General features: G+C 35.0%; 3 protein-coding genes and 1 non-coding gene across 8 annotated transcripts; 1 reads left to right on the top strand and 3 right to left on the bottom strand.

Moving 5' to 3' along the window:
- Positions 1 to 756: 756 nt before the first annotated feature.
- Positions 757 to 4,908, bottom strand: LOC111802279 (cleavage and polyadenylation specificity factor subunit 3-I). Of its 3 annotated transcripts, XM_023686582.2 has the most exons (7): positions 4,755 to 4,878; positions 4,566 to 4,642; positions 4,224 to 4,413; positions 4,019 to 4,116; positions 3,551 to 3,596; positions 3,325 to 3,474; positions 757 to 2,553 (listed from the first exon to the last, which is right to left on the bottom strand). In XM_023686582.2, the coding sequence occupies exons 3-7, from the start codon at positions 4,371 to 4,373 to the stop codon at positions 919 to 921; spliced, it is 2,079 nt and encodes a 692-aa protein (XP_023542350.2). In that variant the 5' UTR covers positions 4,374 to 4,413; positions 4,566 to 4,642; positions 4,755 to 4,878; the 3' UTR covers positions 757 to 918. The 3 variants fall into 3 exon arrangements, with proteins under 3 accessions (XP_023542350.2, XP_023542349.2, XP_086982772.1); XM_023686581.2 differs by lacking the exon at positions 4,566 to 4,642 and having other exon boundaries at positions 4,755 to 4,908; XM_087126646.1 differs by lacking the exons at positions 4,224 to 4,413; positions 4,566 to 4,642; positions 4,755 to 4,878 and having other exon boundaries at positions 3,325 to 3,482; positions 4,019 to 4,109.
- On the bottom strand, positions 4,907 to 4,980 carry TRNAR-UCG (transfer RNA arginine (anticodon UCG)). Its single transcript has one exon. It is a non-coding gene; the product is annotated as a tRNA-Arg (tRNA).
- A 2,242-nt stretch (positions 4,981 to 7,222) lies between these two features.
- Positions 7,223 to 13,609, bottom strand: LOC111801899 (transmembrane 9 superfamily member 1). 3 transcript variants are annotated; one of them, XM_087127283.1, is made up of 12 exons: positions 13,396 to 13,609; positions 12,287 to 12,479; positions 12,100 to 12,204; positions 11,019 to 11,036; positions 10,831 to 10,928; positions 10,593 to 10,745; positions 10,149 to 10,283; positions 9,740 to 9,906; positions 9,470 to 9,564; positions 8,956 to 9,329; positions 7,784 to 8,060; positions 7,223 to 7,579 (listed from the first exon to the last, which is right to left on the bottom strand). In XM_087127283.1, the coding sequence occupies exons 1-12, from the start codon at positions 13,513 to 13,515 to the stop codon at positions 7,512 to 7,514; spliced, it is 1,803 nt and encodes a 600-aa protein (XP_086983409.1). In that variant the 5' UTR covers positions 13,516 to 13,609; the 3' UTR covers positions 7,223 to 7,511. The 3 variants fall into 3 exon arrangements, with proteins under 3 accessions (XP_086983409.1, XP_023541889.2, XP_086983410.1); XM_023686121.2 differs by having other exon boundaries at positions 7,784 to 8,057; XM_087127284.1 differs by lacking the exon at positions 7,223 to 7,579 and having other exon boundaries at positions 7,812 to 8,060; positions 8,907 to 9,329.
- A 3,280-nt stretch (positions 13,610 to 16,889) lies between these two features.
- On the top strand, positions 16,890 to 19,633 carry LOC111801898 (large ribosomal subunit protein uL18). The gene is made up of 9 exons (XM_023686120.2): positions 16,890 to 17,027; positions 17,481 to 17,550; positions 17,633 to 17,724; positions 17,920 to 18,046; positions 18,151 to 18,230; positions 18,314 to 18,430; positions 18,793 to 18,927; positions 19,027 to 19,196; positions 19,312 to 19,633. Exons 1-9 carry the CDS (start codon positions 17,025 to 17,027, stop codon positions 19,430 to 19,432), a joined length of 915 nt encoding a protein of 304 aa, XP_023541888.2. The 5' UTR covers positions 16,890 to 17,024; the 3' UTR covers positions 19,433 to 19,633.
- The last annotated feature ends 1,024 nt before the right edge of the window (positions 19,634 to 20,657 follow it).

The raw sequence follows: 20,657 nt of genomic DNA, 5'->3' as shown, positions 1-20,657 counted from the left end.
TATATACCAATCATCTTTTTTAACCGAATTTGATGATAAACATTTTTAATATTATATTAGTACAACAAAGGTATCTCGACAAAATGAATATATCAATACATGTCAACTATTGTTGAGATATATTTATTTTAGTAATTATTTGATATATATATATATCCTTCAACTTTTGTGTTGCGTCGATTTCATTTTCTTTTAAGCATTTGTACCCTCTTTCTTCCCTATTTTGTTTACGAAAAGAGGCTATGAACGGGATTCCTTTATACAAGAAATCAAGGCTAGACGGTGTTGCTTTTCAAACTTGGAATATATTTTATACAAATGTAATCAGTTAGAATTTTTCACTTATTTTCATGATTTGGTTTTTTTCCCTTGTCTTCATGATTTGGTTAATAATATATTTGATATGGTTGGTAGCTTGTATCATATTTAAATGTTATGAACATTAATGAAAATCGGACTTTCGATCCCACGATCCCACTTTTGTTTCTCATCCCACTCCTGTTTCTCATTCTTAACATGGTATCAAATCCCACTTCTGTTTCTCATCCCACTCCTGTTTCTCATTCTTAACATGGTATTAGAGCATTGTATGAAAACACCGAAGTCTCTGCTACTGATCGCTAAACTACAGTTATTAATTGAAATATCAGGAAGGATCCAAATAAGAGTATAATTTCGTTGAGTTGGATGCTGTAACTTCATTTCTATTTCTGCAGTTACAAGTATATGTTAAGAATGAGAAACCGAGAAAAGACGTTTTGGTCAATACACGGTTATTTGTAATAATTCCATGGGCTCAGCTCAAACATTTAATTTAATGTTCAATAATAAACAATCCTTCCAGTAGAGGAAATGAAGAAGGATCCACCAAATCAGTTGGTTCTACTTGTACAATGGCCAAATATAGAAGAAAAAGGCTTATGGTGCAGAGAGAGGAATTGGCTTCACAGCACTTTGGATTCGCCGGAATGCTGTTTTTACTCTTTCTTTCAGAGCTTCATTTTCACTTTCTACCTCCCCACTCTGTTTATCAACCTCTGCTATACTCCCATCAACGTTGACTACCAGCTTCCCATTTTCTCCCAACTTTACATCGCCAAAAAGTGAAACAAGGAGAGCATGAATTACCTTCTCTGCTTTCTTCTCGTTCTCCTCTTCCGTTTTCACGGCCTCCGACTCCACAATAACTTTCGGAACTTCCCGGTTGATGTTCAGAATGAGAGCTACAACTGAATCCGATACCATGTCGCTTAACGGGTCTGATGTCCAGTGAAGTGAGACATGTCTCTCCGACTCGTGCTTCACTGTCACACGATCGTGCACACGAACTGTTGGGACACCAGATTCTTCGTCTGTTGACGATTCTACACTTTCATATACCTGTTTGAGCCGACGTACAATCACATTAAAGGCATTGGTGTACGGAATCGTGATACGCTGGTAAATGTTTGCAGTTGATAGCTGAGAGAAGATGTGTAGATCATCTGGTGCCATTATCTGATAAGCAAATCCTTTCTTCACCAGTAATCCACTGACCGTTTCATCGACTTCAGGGGTGTTCTCGGCCAATTTTCCGATAGTTTTTGCCATCTTCTGGGAGTTGAAGTACATTTCAACAGATTGACAATTCTTTGGAGTAAGAATCTTGGTGTTACGATCAGCAAACTTGGACATAAGCTTCTGTTTGAGCCTCCCCATCTCATTAGCTTCTCCATGGACAAGAATTATGTTGGGCGGCATGAGCTCTTCCAAGAACGCGCTGGTCTGTGCATAGTCGGCATGAGCAGAGAAGGAAATGTAATGAACCTGCATGTTGAGAGGAGCCATAAGTCCACTCATGAGGGTGACTTCCTTTGGTTCATTGATTATTGTCTTAGCCAGTGTCCCTTCAACGACATAACCAGGAAGCACACATGAGTTCTTCTTATCAGAACACCACAGGTCAAAGAGTTGTCGGGACAAACCACTCTGAAGGCCACCAGGACTGGCCATCACCACTGATGGGCCAACATCCTTAAAAACTTCAATGCTCTTTAGTGGGGATATGTACTTGAATCTGAAGGGGTTAGATTTGGCATTTTGGATCCTATCGTTCATGGAAAGCGTGTACGTCTCGTATACGGTCAAACATCTTTTTGCCAGAGGAGAAGCATAATATATGGGAACATTATGGAGCTCTGGATGGTTTGCCCAATACTCATCAAGAATAAGGAGGAGTTCCTGGGCACGTCCAAGGGCAAAAGCTGGAATCAGCACACGACCACCTTGAGAAATGGTTGAATGTACAACATCAGTGAAGCGCTTTTCTCGAATATGCCGAGGTTGATGGAGCTGGACACCATATGTAGATTCAATTATGCAAACATCAGGAGAAAATTGAGGCATTTCAGCAGCTCGAAGATGTCGGTCTTCTTCACGTGAATAGTCTCCAGTGTAGAGGACTCGGACACCAGCAATATCTACCATAAACATGGCAGCACCAAGCACATGACCAGCAGTGTAACACCAAAACCGAATACCATTTACTTCTACTGTTTGATGGAAATCAATGACCTGCAATTACTGTGCACTATTATTAAACAAGAGAAGAACTGAAGTCCATTTTCATCATTGCAAATCAGGAAGCATAGAGATGAAACATATGCAAGTTTACAACAATGTAATCAAACAGAAAACAATCTGCATTTCGGTACAGATTGCTCATTGATATTATTATAATCAGGGAGGGCCAGTACCACAATTATCATACAGATATCTTTTCTATTTTAATTTTCCTTCAATAAGAAGCTTCTGGGGAATCATTTAGCAAGCTTGAGGACTGCATAGGTTTTCTCTTTCCAGAAATTGTTTTAAAAACTATATGCATTTCCATTGTTGTTAACTTCAAAAACTATTGTGCACTTCCATTGTTTTTAACTTCAAAAACTATATGGAAGGGTATTCAATTGTTCTGTTTCTATTTGTTTCTTATACAAGTTAATTTTAGAAATATAACATTAAAATCATTATATACTTTATTCAGAAAATCAGAGAAAAATGCATGATTAAAACAAATTCAATTATTTTTTTATGCTGAAAACTATAAGAACAGAGTTCGAGCATTTTAATGGAAAAAAATTAACAAAGAACTACAGCAGAAGGGGATAAGAGATCATAGAGTGAGGGAGGAAAATACTATTTCCAAATAAAACGTCAAGTAGATTTCTATTAGAAGGTATGAGTTTGGTAGAATCACTAAAATTTCCTATCAACAAATTCGATACATATTTATCACCATGGATTAAACAGCAAGCCAGGAGACATCCATTATGAGAAATCGTTTACCTCAATTTTGTCCATAGAACGATTTATGTCCTGCTCATCGTACAACATATCTTCAATGGAAACTTTGCTCACTTTCACAAAGTCTGACAGCAACAACTTGTAGATCGCTTTTGTAGCATAAGTCATAAAGACTCGCCCTTTGAATGTAGTCTATAATACTAATGCTAAATTAGTCTCTATACTTAAAAGAAGAATCACATTGCAATTCAATTAGAAAGTAATGTACCTTCTCCAAAAAATAAGGGAGTGATGCAGCGTGATCCAAATGAAAGCTGCAAACAAGTGTGCATAAAATCATCTTAGTTAACAGAACACAAAAGAAAAGGAAGAAAATAGAGAAAGCAGGGACAATTAGAATCTCATGTCAGGAACAGCTAAAGAGAGAAACAGTAGGGAACTGCCATTCTCCTCACGTATATTTCTGTTTTCCATGCTCACAAAGACATCGACTTTTATTACGAGACATCAGTTTTAACAAAATGCAGAACATGTATCGAGAAAAAATGAGATCAGAAAATAAAGGCTTTTATCATTAAGGGCAAAGATTTTAAGCAGTAACCAAAAATCATGCTCAAGTGCCACAACAAATAACCATCCACTGTCATTCGCTAATTTTTCTAAAGCAGAATATTAAAATGCAAACATTTGAGTTATAAGCTGCATTTCAGAAAGATAGAACGAAAGAACTACATACTGGGTAATGAGCAGGACATCAATTGTTGAGGGGTCGATTTCATCGAAGTAAGGCAAAGCAGCCATGCCAGAGTAAGCGGGGTGAATTCCACAATCAAACTATCATCCAACAAAAGTGAAGGGGACAGAAGAATACCGCTTAAACAATTATAATTCTGTACGTAATACCCAGATACTTGGGAAAATATGAAGAATTCAAAGCATACCAACACAATTTTGCCTTTGTAAGACATATAAACGCAGGACCGACCCACTTCATTGCCAGCCCCAAGAGGAGTTATAATAAGCTGATCCTCCTCTCTCGTCGCGGACGACTCCCGTTTCTTAAGGGAGGGCGACGGCCCAACTGAAGCCATTTTTCCTCAAACGGCAAATGCTCACCCAAGATCTTTACAACTGCAACATATGAAGAACGAAAAGAAATTTTGAATTTCATGCGAACAGTATCAACAAGACCTAGCAGAGAGTCACTGGAGATGGAATTCATGCTTCAATCTTATAATTCCAAAAAAAAAAAAACAACAAAACTAGCATAAAGTTATTCATACAGCATCGATATCAGTTGTGTTTCCGTAGGAAATCAAACAGGGAAGGGGGGAAGTGTGCATCAGAATCAATAACAGATCTGAAAAAATTCGAAAAGCGAGGAAGAGCGAGAGAGAAAGATGAGCAGCAGGCATTGATTTGAAAGTGTTGAGGAGAATGAGAAAATGAAATTTGAGAAAGAGAGAACTTACAGTGATTGAATCGGGGAAGAAAGAGAGGTAAACCCTAGTTTATCCAAAAACTACGTCTTTCTATTTGGTGGGTTTTAGAAACGACTGAAGAAGCTTAACGGAAAGAACGCGGGAGAGGGGAGGGAATAAATGAAAAATCTAAAAAGAAACGACGACCACAGTGGGAGTCGAACCCACGACCTTCTGATCCGAAGTCAGACGCGCTAATCCACTGCGCTATGCGGTCGATTTTGAAACGATCTGCAAAATTAAATTTTATTTATTCTTTATTATTATTTTTCTAAAAAAGGGTGTCATGTTAGTTTTTAATTTAAACTGCCAATCGTATCTTCGTTTCTTTGTTGGACCACCGGCGCGAACACAATGGTCGTGCTTTTTAACCATAGGCATCTTGTCGAGAAGTTGAATTAGGTCGGGGTGGCTGGTGGTTTCAAGATCCCGCGTTCTTGTTGGCACACCACCCAATTTTAATGATGGTTATGCGGTCACATAAAAGTGATACAATTTTAGTTAAAGTGAGCGTCAAATCCATGACCTTTTGATCCAAATTCAGACGTGCTAATCCAAACAATTATTTTAGAAGTCTATGCATATATTTTAATACAAATATTTATATGTATTACTTCTACCTTTGAATTACCACAACGCCAATAAATCTAACCTAAACTATGCACCTCAACCTGAGTAACGACAAGCGCGCATCAGCTACAAATGTGCCCGACACGTGCCTTATCCCTAACCACTGCTCACCTTTACTCATCCAGCAACGTTGTAGCACCTAAATATTTAAAAAAGAAAAAAAAAAGTCAAAGTCAACCGAGGGACACAACGGGAGTCAAACTCATGACCTTTTCATCCGGTCAAACAAGCTAATCCACTATCCTATGTGGTCATTTTTTAATCCATTCGTCATTTTTTAAAATATATGCAAATAATTTAATACAAAACTATATATTTTATATACTTTTACTTTGAATTCCCACTTGTAAATTTAAAAAATTTTATATTTGTATCTCTTAATTTAGTTTAAATTACATTTTGGCCCTTTAACTCGACAATTTTATAATAGGTTTACTGATAGTCTCATCAATTTCTTTCTTTTTTTTTTTTTTCTTTCTAATCTATATCTTTTTTTTTTATTAATTTGGTTATTATTCCTGAGGTTATTATTCACCATACAAATTCTTCATTTATAGTAAATCATTTTTGTTATATACAATTTCTTATTATTCAATTAAATATATATATATATATATATATATATATATATATATATATATAAAATACAAATATAATCAATAGTAAATCATTTGGTATTTTTCTTTAAAAAAAAGTTGTATAAAAAATAAATATATACCTCCCGTTATATATAGCTACAGATGTTATATATAGCTACAGATGTTAAATTGACGTGATAACCAACTACAACGAGAATGCATAAATTATGTTCTGTAGTAATATATTGTTTTATAAACCCTATCGAAAAAAGAAAAAAAAAAGATAAAATTACAATTTCAAAACTTTAATTTTTGTGTGCTTAAAATATAAAACATCTTCGAGGCTAACCTATATGTCTTAGATTTAAATTATTTAAATTTAATTTATTTTGTTTTTAATTTATAGGGTTGTTTTTTTTTTTTTTTTTAAATTTAATCATGCATGTGATGTTATGTTTTAAGTTAGGTTGTATATAATATGTCATTAATTCTAATTAATATATCTTTCCAATTAATTTACATTTTTTCATATATTTAAAAAAATATTTAAAAATTTGAATATTTGACTTTAATCCAATGAGAAAGTGTTTTTTATCTAACTAAGGATACTATTGATTATTGTTTTAAATGGATTATAATTTATAATTCATTAGTGACTTTTAATAGGATTAGAATTTGAAATTATGTTTTAATTCTAAAGGTATAAGATTATAGAATTTGAAGATTATCCATTAAATGAATTAATTTTAATAGGATTAAATAAAACATGACCAACATATCCCATCGTGAGTTCTACGTAGGATCTCACAATGGCTTTTGAATCATCCCCTAAAAAAAGTGTTCGTTCTTATATTGACCCATACAAACAAACACCTTTTATGAAACATCAGGATTTAATCGTCGTCCTAAGAAATCACAAAACATTAGAAGCTAAACATAGATACAAAAGGCATCAATTATGAGCACAAATGCCTCGAGAGCCAATCAAAGATTCATGTTATTTTCCATTAAAGCACCATAGATATTGTTCAATACAATTTCGGGTGGATTGAACTATCAATCTTTAAGATGATAATTGATATTTTATCCACATAGGTAGCACCTGTCTCGGGATTCCTCACGGTCCCAAACAAAATTCAAATATAATGTCGATTTCTAAGTAAAGTTAGGCATAAGAAAACTCCCTGGCTAAGGATTTGTAATGGGAGGTCAGGAGAAATGAACAAGAAGTTAATGAGGGTGCCATAAGAATTTGCCAACTTTTCTATATCATTAAAAGGGAAAAAAGATCTCTGCTCTTCTCATGAACGAAATCTAACTTACAGCCGGAGAATCACAAAAGAAAAATTATGGGCACTCCTAATGCATAAAAACCATGCACCCACAAACACTAACACTCAAGAGTTCAATTCAACAGAAGTTTGCATGATATTACCTGCCTGCACTATGACACGATCGCTTCTTCTGGGGAAGTCGAAACACGTGATCGAGCGAAAAGTGAAGCCGAGTGCAGTCTTCTTTCTTTCTCCTGTACCGACCCTTAATCGCATTTGATGTTTCTGTAGATCCTCCTCACAAACAAGTTGGAGCCAAGATAGCCCACAGCTCCTGCATATTCAGAAAATTAGATCAAATCCCACACTAAAGCAATGTTCTTGCAGAATACTAGAGGCATCAAATGGAACGCAAAAGATTACGAGCAAAAAGTCCACCGCAGTCGCTTGAAAAACTGAATTTAATTTATAGAATAGATTATGAAAATGAAAAATTAGGAAGAGCAAGAAGAAACTTAGTAACGATGCGACGACTCACCGCATAAAATTCCTAAACCGAGACAGAACATCAAGGTATATCCAAAGTAGAAGCTGGTCTGGAAGAAGCCTGACATCCTTGTCTTGACATAAAAGTAGTATATTGAGTAAAAGAACAAATAAACAGCAGTGGAGGCTGCAGAGAAGAAAGAAGTCCACTGCCAGTGATAGTTCTCAGCATTGAGCAAAAAATATGTCCCAACAATTGTCACACAAATAGTAACAATAATGAGAATCAGAAAAACCAGCAACATAAAGCCGTAGACATAGTACACCTGCTGATAAAAAATATAAAAAAGAGTTGAAAGTTAAAACTTCGAAAAACCATGTTCAACAATAATGTGAACCAATGTGATGCTCCCATAAATTTTATGCAAGTATTACCACCAAAACCACCAACATCAAATGATTTCTTCTGTCATTTTTTTTTTCTTTTGATAAGAAACCATATTATGTCAATGCTCGAAAATACGAAAAGAGCGAAGAGGATGGCACAACACACCACCCTAACAGCCATCCCCACCCTAACAAAAGTAATAACAATGATCGAGTAGGTACAAAATAATTGTGGAATATAGCCAAAAACCTTCTCCCTAGCCTATCTTAATTCAAATATCTCAATCCTAAGAAGCCATAAAAAAATAAAAGGAAACAAGGAAAGAACAGAAACTTAGGACAGCAAGAACCCGAAAGAAAATTGCCCGAGGGGTTCTTGAAATAACTACGTAAAAAATATTCGTTAACTTTAAGGTCATTCAGCAAATAGAGGATTGAACATAAACATTTTGGAAGGATACTCATATTTGTGTGAGAGATCATACTCAGTTTTCATGTAGTTTCAAAACTCAATTTCCTGTGTTTTCTTCATGGTCAGAATTACGAAGTCAAGTACCAAGGTATTTCGGTCTAATTCTACAGAGGTGCTTGCTTGAGAGGTTTGGGCAGTAATGAACTAGAATTTTTTTAGACAAAGTACAGTCATGGAGGAAATTCAGGACCCGGCTATGTTTTCGTGATTGAGACCCTTTTTTATTCTACTAATTGGGAGATTTTTTGAGAATTCCTTGGCACCTCAATTGTTATAAGTAATGAGTTCATCATCCTATTGCACTCAATAAACTCACCATCTTTACTTTTAATCAACCACGTGCACAAAAGAACAGGGCACTTCACCTTGTAATTCCAGAAAGATGTGAAGACAAAATACATCTCAATGAAAATGCTGCCAAAGGGTAGCAATCCACCCATCAAGGACACCACAGACGGCGTGAGGTACCATTTCTTCTCAGGAACTGGACGAGGGATGGTCTTCACACGGCAAGGGTTGTTTGGAGTGCCACTCCAGTTCCTTCCAACAACTGTACCAAGAAGTGCTAGAGGGAAATAAATGAAAGCCCAGATGACAAAAACAACGACCATGGTGCCAAATGGAATAGCTGCTAAAGAACCATAGAATATAGCAATTGTGTTCAAAACGAGTCCAATTCCAAAGCACATGAAGGGAAATAGAGAGGCTGTAAGGATCATTGACTTTATCCAACTTTTACCTGTTGAATGGAATGTGATAACATAAGAAACAATAATGGCACCTCTCAGTAATTCTCTACTGCATGAGAAACCATCTTCAGGCATAATATATTGAAGTATACAGAAGGATAACACGCAGATTAGTAGATAAAATGCTTACCACCATGGCGTGAGTACATTCCACCACTCACATAACCTGATAGAGATGATGTAAGTGCATAGCATACGATGAAAGTGGTAATAATTGCGCCTCTCCTGCATCAAAATGGAAGCATTGCAAGAAAAAATGACAAATTAAGAGATGGAATGAAACCGAAGAGTAGGCATGGAGAGATTTGACAATACATGGTAATCGATTCAATAAGTACTTTGAATTCAGTGGAGAGAAAAAGTAGAGATTATAGGTAATAAAAGGCAAAATCGTACATACCCAACATACAACATTCCAATAATTGCTAATAAGATAACGAGAAGAACAAGCACTGCTAGCTGAGCACCTGTGCCAACAACAGCTGATAGAATAACCAGACAGCGAGGAGATCTAAAAACATCTCCATGTACAAGCTTCCAGCCAGACTCTTCACTGACATCTCGTTCCTGAAAACAACATATACAACATACATGCATTTATAAGAGAACGTTAATTTCTAAAACATGCAGCGAAGTATTAAAAATAATTAAATAAAACATCAATAAGTATATGTATGCATATATGGAAACATATACGCATACCCACAGATATAAACAGATACCTAAGCTATCACGTAGTGGAAAAGGAAGTGATAGAGCGATGACAACCAAGAAAGAGAGAGAGAGATTAAAAGTCAAGGGAATATCACCAGAGTCTCCAGATCATCATCCTCCCGAGCATATTTCGCATAGTCATTTCTAAGAGTCCGCATTAATATCATTGAGACCAAACCAGTGAGGAAGATAACCATCATGAAAGAATTAAAAATTGAGAACCAATGGATCTGCACATTCAAGCATATGCTATATTTGGTTAAAATAGAACAGAGAGAGCCAAACAAAGTAGCTACACAACTGAAATATGAAACACATGCACAATGAACATGAAATATGACCAGATGATAGAAACGGCTGATAGCAAAGCTATTTCGCAATCAGAAAAAAGTATTCTGTTTGGAAGGTTTGTATTTGACCCTGATTGCTATACAGTAATCAGTATATGTGTGTAAATATATAAATATATATATATATATATATATTATTTGAAAATCCTAATCTTTGAAAAGAAAAGAATGTGTTAAGCAATAGAATACCTGATGCTCAAAGAACGGATAATCCAAATAGATATCAAAGCGACGGGCAAAAGTGACATTGGTAGGTATCCATTTGACAGAATATGTCATGTCCAAAGATCTTCCAACTTCCAATGACTTTGGGCTCTCTTGAGTAAGATTCACATGAATAATCTATAGAACAAAAAATTAGCTGTTATAAATCAATTGAGTGGGTACCCACAACAAAAGTCTGCATAAAGTTTGAACTTTCACAAACCTGATCTTTGTTGTATTTAATAATAATATTCTTATGAGTGTACAAAATATGCTTTTCATCTTCACTATTCTTGTCTGAAGGCAACTCTCCAACAAAGCCTGAACAATGGAAACCAAAGTTTGTTCAGCAAACCATCAACTAATATAAAAACTCACCAATGAACAAACTGCAGCATGCAGAAGACATACCCCATAACGGCAGATCATCTGAACTTGTATTTGGCATGAAAGGAATAAGAAAGAAAACAAACGCATAAAAGAAAGAGTCAGTTATATAGAATCAATATAACAAGACCCCAATTAGACAAAAGTATAAAACCTGGAGGAAAAGGAAACAATTGATCGTAAACTGCAGTTTATTATAAATTGAAATTACTGTCAAATTCAAAACATTCTGCTAATTTCTTATTAACAAACTTTCAGATGGAACGACTTGAATCTTACAATTTTCTTTTCTTTTCTTTTTGTGTGTGCGAGTCTGATGGGGAGGGCATCCCTAAACCCACTCTAATGCCCATGCATAAGCCAGTGAGGCAGCATGTTAATTCTAAACTTGAGCTATCAAATATGCTCTTTTAAGAACGGGATTTGCTTTAAACAATATGGAAAACCATTGTAAAGCCAAACCCCCATCAAAATCACTTACGCATGGCTCCTAGGCTTACCATTAAATACTGATTTAGTAACTTAGATGCTATCAGAAGGATCTGAAATCGGTGATCAAGTTATTGTAATTCATTATGAAGTTACAAACACCTTAGAGCCAGCTAATATGGGTAGAAATCTATTGCAAATAAGAAGTTCAACGTTACTTGAAGACAATCTTGCTTTAGTTCAGGTATGACAAGCAGGGTTCCCATGAGCTAATTAAATGCTTACGCAATTAATTATTTATCTATCACCCCTGTACGTCCTCCTTATTTCTAACATCAAAATTCTATCAAGCAACAATGTCCAATGAATTTTAAATCGCACCTTGCCTGAAGGGCAAGTCTAGTCAAAGGGGGAGGTGATGTACGTAGCCACATACTTCCGTTATCTTTCAACGTTTTTCATTTTACGATTTTTTTTATTGGATAAAGCTATTCCATTCCTCAACAAGCATATAAGTTCGTGATGAGCAGATAAATGTTATTTTAGTTAGTTTTCCTACATGAACTATATCACCATTCAAAAAATTTGGTAAGTACTAGCAGCATAACTATAAACAATGCCCATAGTTGTGACAACACCACTGATTCACTACTATAAAACATTATGCAGATCGTACCTATAAAGAATTCAAGCCAGTAACTTCTCTGAATTGCATTCTTAAACAGTTCAACCTTTGCTTCGTCAAGATGAAGCGGACAAATAGTAGTTCTGTCCATGTTTTCTGCAACATGAAAATATCAATGAGAAAACTGTACGGCCATCTCTAGATTATCAGATTTAGCACAACACGAAATACTGCGTACTCAGAAACTTTATTTCGATCTGACTGTCAATGAGTTCATTTCCACCAAGGACCTCACCAAGACCGCCCCATTTGTGAGCAGAGTCCCCTGATGGGTGACAAAATGGAAGGCTATAGTAATTGTATGTTTCTTGTGGATTATTATAAGGCCCAACTTTGTTTACCCAGAGAACAACTGATTCCCCTGGTTGATACTGGAAATAGTTATAATGAAGAGTGGGTAAGCAACTCAAATTAGAATCTTAAGCAATAAAAAACTTCAAAAAATTAAAATTAAACAAGTAAACGGTTGATATCAAGCAGCAGTTTAATCAATATGTAACCATGCAAACAAGTTGCTGACCATGTTGTCCAGATAGTTAAATATAGCATTCTATATAGCAGAACCTCGAAAAACAACCGGAAAGAAATATATATGATCTGCTGGTATATAACTTATAAATACTCAAATTCAAATTATTGGAGAATTGCCAGAAAAGCCCGTTTCCATTCAATCTAAGAAAAAATAAGAAGACTTGTGAATTTATGCAGGAAGAAGAGCATGCAAAGGTAAACACATGCCTTGTACAATTATACAGTCTTTATTTTATTGCAACAGTCAATTTGTAAAGAGTTAGCGGCAGACTGACTTGACACGAATTGCCTAATTGCAGCAGTTGGCCCCTTGGTTTGGATTCAAAAAATTTATACAATTCAAAAAACTTGTGAAAAATTGTTCGTCATTGCTAGAGACTCCATTTCTGCTGCTTTGATCTGGACACCATCAAACAGAGATTAGCTGGATAGTTCCAGAGCCATTCTTATATACATTCATCTCCGTAGCAAGTCGACACTTCGCGCATTAAATTAGAACCAACGGACACGGAAAAACAGAAATGAGATCCGATATGAGCGTCCAACAATGGAGGATTCACGATTCAAGAAACTCAAATTTGAAGCAAGAAACACATACATTCAAATTGACAAAATATAAACTAATGTGAATCAACTCGACGGAAAATCCATCAGCATGTAGACGGATCTAAAGCAATGAATTAAAACAAAAATGGAGGAAAAGCAGGAAGATCAGGGAGATCAAGTGGTTGAAAAGATATGGAAATGGTAACCTACCTTGTGATCCGACTCAGCGGCAAGCGCGGGAGAAAGCAAAAAGAGGAAGAAGAAGAAGAAGAAGAAGATGATGATGATGAAAGGCCATGTTAGAGGAATTAAGCGTCCGAAAGAAGACATGGCAGAGAGTCTGCAATGGCTGGTTGCTTCTCCTGTATCTCCAGTTTCTGCACTTCCCAACAATGGAAGCTGGGAGGCTTTTCAAAAACAACAAACTATATTATTCTATTTTTAAAATGTGATATAATATGATTTTCTTTTTTTCTTTTTTTCTTTTTTTCTTTTTGTCTTGTTTTCCTCCATTAATTTATTTTTCCATCCCATTAAGATTATCTATTAAGAGCATTCATATGGCTCGATGACTCGATTAACTTAGACTGACCAACCTAAACGATAAAAGGTTGGGTTAGGTTAAATTTTTTTAGGTTGGGTTGAATTTTTTTTAAAATAAAAAATTTGGTTTGTTGACATTTTTTTTATCCGGTCAATCGGACCAACTCGAAAATAACATTAGAATCTAACCCAATCCTACTATATTTTTTAAAATATTAAAATATTTAACATCTGTAATCGAGTTAGTAATGTGTTGTGACTAGTAAATATTTGATATTTAAATTTTATGAAATTTTAGTTATTAATGTAACACATCTCAGAGGTCAGACCTCTAAGACGTCTGAGACATATAAGAGGTCTGAGATGTCTTTGATGTTCGAGAGGTTTGAGATGTCTGAGAGGTCTGAAGTGTCTTTGATGTCTGAGATGTCTTATAGGTCTGAGAAGTATGAGAGGTCTCAGAGTCCTAAGATGTCTTTGATGTCTGAGAGGTATCAAAGGTCTGAGACGTCTGAGATGTATGAGAGGTCTCAAATGTCTCAGGTGTTTGAGAAGTCTTAAAGGCCTGAGATATCTTTGATGGCTGAGAGGTCTCAAAGGTCTGAGACGTCTGAAATGTACGAGAGGTCTGAGATGTCTTTGATGTCTTTGATGTTTGACAGGTCTGAGACGTCTAAAATGTCTGAGAGATCTCAGGTATCTTTGATGAATGAGATGTCTTAGATAAAATTAAATAATAATAATAAATAAATAAGACTATCAATCCTATTTAGCTCAAAAATATAGTTTGGTTTACTTAATAAATTGGTCTTAAATTCATTTTCCAACCATTGCTTTTACGTTTTCAACTATTTATTTCCTCGACATTAAAATGTTTATTTTACTGGAGTGTTACATTCGAGTATATCATTTTAAAATTTTTATTTTTATATTTATCGTTTTAAAGTGACTATTTCATTAACTTAAGATATAACACAATGGTAAACGGTATAAAACATCATAAAATCTTAGGTCAAATTCAATATGATGCCAGGATGAACGGATTTGATGATTATAATAAAATGTTATTTTCTTTTTCTCGTGACCAAATGATTTTGAAAGCATACGAATATTAAGAATTACCATGAATTTCATATATAATTTGTTTGATTAATATTTTGTTTTAAAGGTATAAACCAAATATTTTTTAAAAAATAATTATTATTAAATATAAAAATATTAAAACTTTGGGGTCAAAGGCAATTTTAAGCATAAATTTTCATACTCTTACCATAATTGAACTTATTATTATTATTTTTTTCAATAACATATTTTATTTCAATAATATGTATGGTTGGATATTAAAATTTATTAGTTTAAATATTTTAATATTGAATTATGTTTTTTTTAAAATAAGATTGTTTGTATGCTTTATGGCATCAAAATAAATAAATATGAATGTTCAATTTGTTCAACTCAACAATTAATTGGTTTTAAATAGTAATTAATATCTTTTAAATAATAATTAATCGCTTGCAAACTTTGTAAAGCGGGTGAGACAAAGGGAGCGTTCAGTTGGGTTATGAAGCAGGAGAGTTAATAAGTTTGTGTTCGGGACACTGAGCTTGAAGTCGGAGTTCAGGAAGTCAGTGTTTAGGATACTGAGTTGAGTTAATAAGTTCATTATTGTTCGACATTCGACTTGAATCGAGTAGATGGGTTTTTCCCGAAGAATAACCCACCTCCCTTATAGCACACCGAATGCCTGCTCTATCACGTTCAACGCTCGACATTCGACTTTAACCAAGTAGATGGATTTTCCCTCGAGAATAGCCCACCTCCCTTTTAGCACACTGAATGCTCGCTCTATCACGTTCCTTGCTAATGAATGTTTCATGTTGAAAAATTCTATTGCGGTTGTCAGTGCATTCCCTACCCCACGCCATTCAGACATGTGATACTGATACTATTTGTAATAGCCCCAAGCTAACTGCTAGCAGATATTGTTCTTTTTGGGCTTTCCTTTTCGGGTTTACCCTCAAAGTTTTTAAAACGCGTATGCAAGGGAAAGGTTCCACACCCTTATAAAGGGTGTTTTGTTATTCTCCTCAACCGATGTGGGATCTCACAGTTCTCTATACGGTACCAAGAATCTCTCAACATTAGTGTGATATCCCACATTGGTTGGGGAGGAGAACAAACCACCATTTATAAGGGTGTGGAAACCTTCTCCTAGCAGACGCGTTTTAAAGCCTTGAGGGAAAGCCTAAAGAGGACAATATCTGCTAGCAGTGGATTTGGGCCCTTACAATTAGGGTACCTAACATTACAAAGATAGTAGTATCCTATATAACGTCGGAGTAGTTATTTTATACAATTACGAGAATTTTACCATACTACAGTAACAATTCTTAAAGTTTGTATATCCTTTCGAATCTTCAACCCGTTAGGTCGTGATATTTTATACAATCCTGGCATGACAAAAGTGAATTCTCCATTTGTGGAGCAAACCGCAAGCACGTTCGTTGCATAATGCGATGTCTAATGTAAGAGGACCGATTTTAAAAGGCTTAACATCTCATCAAATTTGAAAATTGTATTCTCAAGTAGACAGAAAGTGTCAAAGGCTTAATTTTTCACCGTATCTAAAAAATACTCTTATTATTTGGATTAGAAATGGTTAATATTTTATTTCAAAAATACCTTTAAACTTTACAAAGTTCTTCACTTCTTAAAAATTTTCAAAAATATTCTCACTACCGTTAAGAATACCTTTGAAATTTTAATAGTAACATTAAAACCTTTTACCAAATATAATTGTCATCAATATATGAACGAAAATCGTCTATCGATACTTCACAGGTTATTTCCAAATTTTTTTACGTTACTTTTGAAAGTTTATGAATGTTATTGAAATGTGGTAGGCAAAATACTTTTGAATTTAAATTTTTAAAAAACTTAATGATATTTTTGAACGTTTAAGGGCATTTTTGGAATAAATTATTAACCATTTACCTCTTTTAAAAGTTGGTATTATTAAAATTTTTAAAAATTTAAAGGTATTTTTTAAATGGATATATATATATATATATATTTTTTTTTTTTTGTTGCTTTACACTGATTATAGGAAAGACGGGCCCGGCCCACTTTGAATAAGAAGCTGGAGTCGTCGGCCCATATGTAAGCAATCTAGGGTTTTATGCCCAACAAGAAAAAAGAAAACCTAGGGTTTATTATATAAAGGGATTCCGCCCTTTCTCTTGTTTTCCGCCACTTCTCTTTCGGGTTCCTGCTCCGCTCGCGGCACCAAATCTACAATGGTGAGAGCTCCATCCCTTTCCCTTGCGCTTTCGTCTGTTCTTGTTTCCATTCACTGGTTATACTATAGAAGTTCATGTAATCATACTTTTACTGCGTTTTCCGACTTCTCGTTCATCTTCGCAATCCGTTGTGTGGTGGAATCTATGTCATATTTTGTTAGGAACTGGTCTGTAATTCGTAGGTTTCATGCTATGTATGTGTAGGGATCTTTATTTTAAGCTATGTTGGTGGTCGGACTGTTTTGTTTAGCTTCGTTCCTAGCTTTTAGTTTGAGCATTCCGCCGCTCTTAATTATCATACATATCTTTGCTCTACAGATCAGAGCTAACTTTATAGTATTTTATGGTTTTGACGGTCATTGATTCATTAAATAGTAATGCGAGGTCATATTTTTTATGTCGTGATGTGTTTACAATGTTGGGGGTAGTTATATGGTGGGTTATTTATTGTAGGCTTTTGCCAAAGCTCAGAAGACGAAGGCCTACTTCAAACGTTATCAAGTCAAGTTCAAGAGAAGGAGAGGTGTTTATTCCCTATATAAATAATGACACAATGTTATTTATTCTTTTCTAGATTTCTGATTGTTGTTTCTGAATATTCACAGAGGGAAAGACTGACTACCGAGCTAGAATTCGTCTTATTAACCAGGACAAGAACAAGTACAATACTCCCAAGTATCGCATTGTTGTCCGATTTGTATCCTATGAAAGATCTGAGTTTGAATAGTTTGTAGAAGTTTACATGTTTTGGGTGTTGAAGAGCATGAGTAATTGTTTCTCTTTTAGCTATCAAATGCAAGACTTTTTGTTGGGTTTTATTTTTAGATTACTTCCAGTTTTACATCTACTTTTCATGGATTTTGAGATGTGTGTCCTTGACATCATTCAATAGTCGAACAAAGATATCACAGCTCAGATAATTTCTGCTAGCATTGCTGGGGACTTGGTCCTTGCTTCAGCTTATTCTCATGAGCTTCCTCGTTACGGGCTGGAAGTTGGTCTCACCAACTATGCTGCAGGTATGCTTTCAATCTTGTCACTCTTTCTTGTATGTCCGTTCATTTATAATATTCCTATTAACATTTTCAATTACTTGATGAACAACTGTTTTAAAATTGTTTAGCATATTGCACTGGGCTTCTCTTGGCTCGACGAGTTTTGAAACAGCTTGAGATGGATGATGAATATGAGGGCAATGTGGAGGTACATCAATTCTTAACTATTTCCTCTACCCCTATCTATATTATATTTTTAATTTTATTAACACTATGATGTTGCACTCTTAGGCTACTGGTGAAGATTACTCTGTTGAGCCTGCTGATACCAGAAGGCCATTCCGTGCTTTACTTGATGTCGGTCTTCTTAAAACTACAACTGGAAACCGTGTTTTTGGTGCTCTTAAGGTACTCAGTTAGCAACCGGATATTCAATTTCTAGTTCTTTAAAACTTAATTTCTCTGTCAGCTCCTGTAATCAAAGTAGCCTATGATGTTATCTTAAATCAACATTTTCAGATACTAATCTCAAGGAAAGCTAGTTTATACTGTTATTGACAATTTTTATTTCTCTATGTGCGTTTGTGCACTATAACATGGAACCAGTATCTATTTTTTGATATAAGTAGTCGAGTACACGTTTTTGAACAATCTCATTGTTCTGTACTTCTTCGGTTGAATGTTGTCATTCTATGGCTGGTTGGAATTGTTAATATGATATATTGGCCGTTTAAAAAACCTGCAATGAATTTCAATTTGTAAAAACACAGGGAGCTTTAGATGGTGGATTGGACATCCCTCACAGCGACAAGAGGTTTGCTGGGTTTTCCAAGGATAGCAAGCAGCTTGATGCTGATGTTCATAGGAAGTACATTTATGGTGGACACGTTGCGGCGTACATGCGGGTACGACTGTGCTGTTTATTTGTTCTTATGATATGCTATTTGTATCCTTCAAAAAAATTGTATAAACGTTTGATAACTTTTTATATATGGCTCCATCAGACCTTGATGGAAGATGAACCAGAGAAGTACCAAACCCACTTCAGCGAATACATCAAGAAGGGCATTGAGGCTGATGACATTGAGGGTTTATACAAGAAAGTTCATGCCGCCATTCGGGCAGACCCATCAGTGAAGAAATCCGACAAGCCCCAACCCAAGGCACACAAGAGGTGGAAACCTAGCTCGAGCTTTTGTTGAGCCTAAAATATCTTTTCTAAGTGAACTTTCTTTGTTGCGGGCATTGTTTATTAACATTCCCCTGTTGGTGCTGGTTGAAAATTACAGGTACAACTTGAAGAAGCTGACATACGACGAAAGAAAAGCTCGCTTGGTGGAACGTTTGAACGCTCTCAACTCTGCAGCTAATGCGGACGACGACGATGACGACGATGAGGATGACGAGTGAAAGATGAAAATTAGTTGATGTGGGCATGGAAGGATTTTAATGTAGTAGTTCTGCTATTTATTATTTCAAGTTTCGTTCTTTGGTCGAAAACTTTTCTCAACTTGGAGTGTTCTGTTACTTAGAAAATCATACTTTTGGTCGCCTCGACTTTGTCACTTTTGATACCCATTTTCTCTTCCAATGCAAATCAAGTTTTGACTACCTTATAATATCGTTATATTTTTTAAAGCATGGTTTTTGCTATTAGGAAACTTCCAAGTCCATTTGGAGTTATTTTTTGAGCCCAAGGACATAGTGGTAATTACTAATATTTTATTAGGGCAGTTTAGTAATAAAAGCTATGGTTTCCTTTTTTTTTTTTTTTTAATGTTGTGGTTTAGTTGTAGTTTATGAATAATTAATATCAATAATTATAATAATAATAATGTTGTAGCATAGTTTATATCAATTATTAAAATATCTTAATTTATTTCATTAGCTTAAAAATAACTCATCTTACCAAACTCATATTTCAATTTTTCTCCCACAGAATTATTTATTTTTAAATAAAATTTATATTATTAGTAAAACATTTTAATAAAAACTCTAAAATTTTCAAATTTCAATATTACTTTTTTACCCTTTATTTATTAAAGAAACTTCTTTCTATCATAGTCTTACCACAAAGTGCTAAAGCGTACAATATCGACTAGCAGTGGGTTTTGGGAGTTGTTACAAATGGTATTAAAGCTACACACCGAACAATGTGTTAGAGATGACGCTGGACTCCCAAGAAGATGGATTGTGAGATCTCACGGTTAGCAAGGGAAACAAAACATTCCTTGTAAGGTGTGTGAAAACCTTTTCCTGACAGACGCGTCATATCAAACATTTCTATAAGTGTGTAAAGATTTCCCTCACATCGGTTAGAGAGAGATAAGAAACATTTCTTATAAGTGTGTAAAAACCTTTCCCTAACAGACGCATCACATCGGTTAGAAAGGGGAACAAAACATTCCTCACAAGTATGTGAAAACTTTTCCCTAACAGACGCGTTACATCGGTTAGAAATGGAAACAAAACAAAACATTCCTCATAAGTATGTGAAAACTTTTCCTTAACAGATGCGTTACATCGGTTAGAAATGGAAACAAAACATTCTTTCCCTAACAGAGGCCTTTCAAAATCGTTAGGCTATTGATAATACGTAACGAGCCAAAACAGATAATATATACTAAGTAAATAA

Source organism: Cucurbita pepo, chromosome 9, assembly GCF_057944985.1.
Source record: "Cucurbita pepo subsp. pepo isolate OVF chromosome 9, ASM5794498v1, whole genome shotgun sequence".
NCBI lineage: Eukaryota > Viridiplantae > Streptophyta > Magnoliopsida > Cucurbitales > Cucurbitaceae > Cucurbita > Cucurbita pepo.
The sequence above is the reverse complement of the archived record's forward strand: the minus strand, read 5'-3'. Positions and strand labels throughout refer to the sequence as shown.

Bases quoted from the DNA above. Each gene is read 5' to 3' on its own strand.
- LOC111801899 (XM_087127283.1), bottom strand. From the start codon at position 13,515: ATGTCTTCTTTCGGACGCTTAATTCCTCTAACATGGCCTTTCATCATC. The intron at 9,565-9,739 runs GTATGTACGATT...ATTTTGATGCAG, and splicing joins ATTGGAATGTTGTATGTTGG to GAGAGGCGCAATTATTACCA. The intron at 9,330-9,469 runs GTAAGCATTTTA...TCCATTCAACAG, and splicing joins AATGTACTCACGCCATGGTG to GTAAAAGTTGGATAAAGTCA.
- LOC111801898 (XM_023686120.2), top strand. The intron at 18,231-18,313 runs GTACATCAATTC...TTGCACTCTTAG, and splicing joins AATATGAGGGCAATGTGGAG to GCTACTGGTGAAGATTACTC. The intron at 18,928-19,026 runs GTACGACTGTGC...TGGCTCCATCAG, and splicing joins ACGTTGCGGCGTACATGCGG to ACCTTGATGGAAGATGAACC.
- LOC111802279 (XM_023686581.2), bottom strand. From the start codon at position 4,373: ATGGCTTCAGTTGGGCCGTCGCCCTCCCTTAAGAAACGGGAGTCGTCC. The intron at 4,117-4,223 runs GTATGCTTTGAA...GTTGGATGATAG, and splicing joins ACAAAGGCAAAATTGTGTTG to TTTGATTGTGGAATTCACCC. The intron at 2,554-3,324 runs GTAAACGATTTC...CAGTAATTGCAG, and splicing joins GTTCTATGGACAAAATTGAG to GTCATTGATTTCCATCAAAC.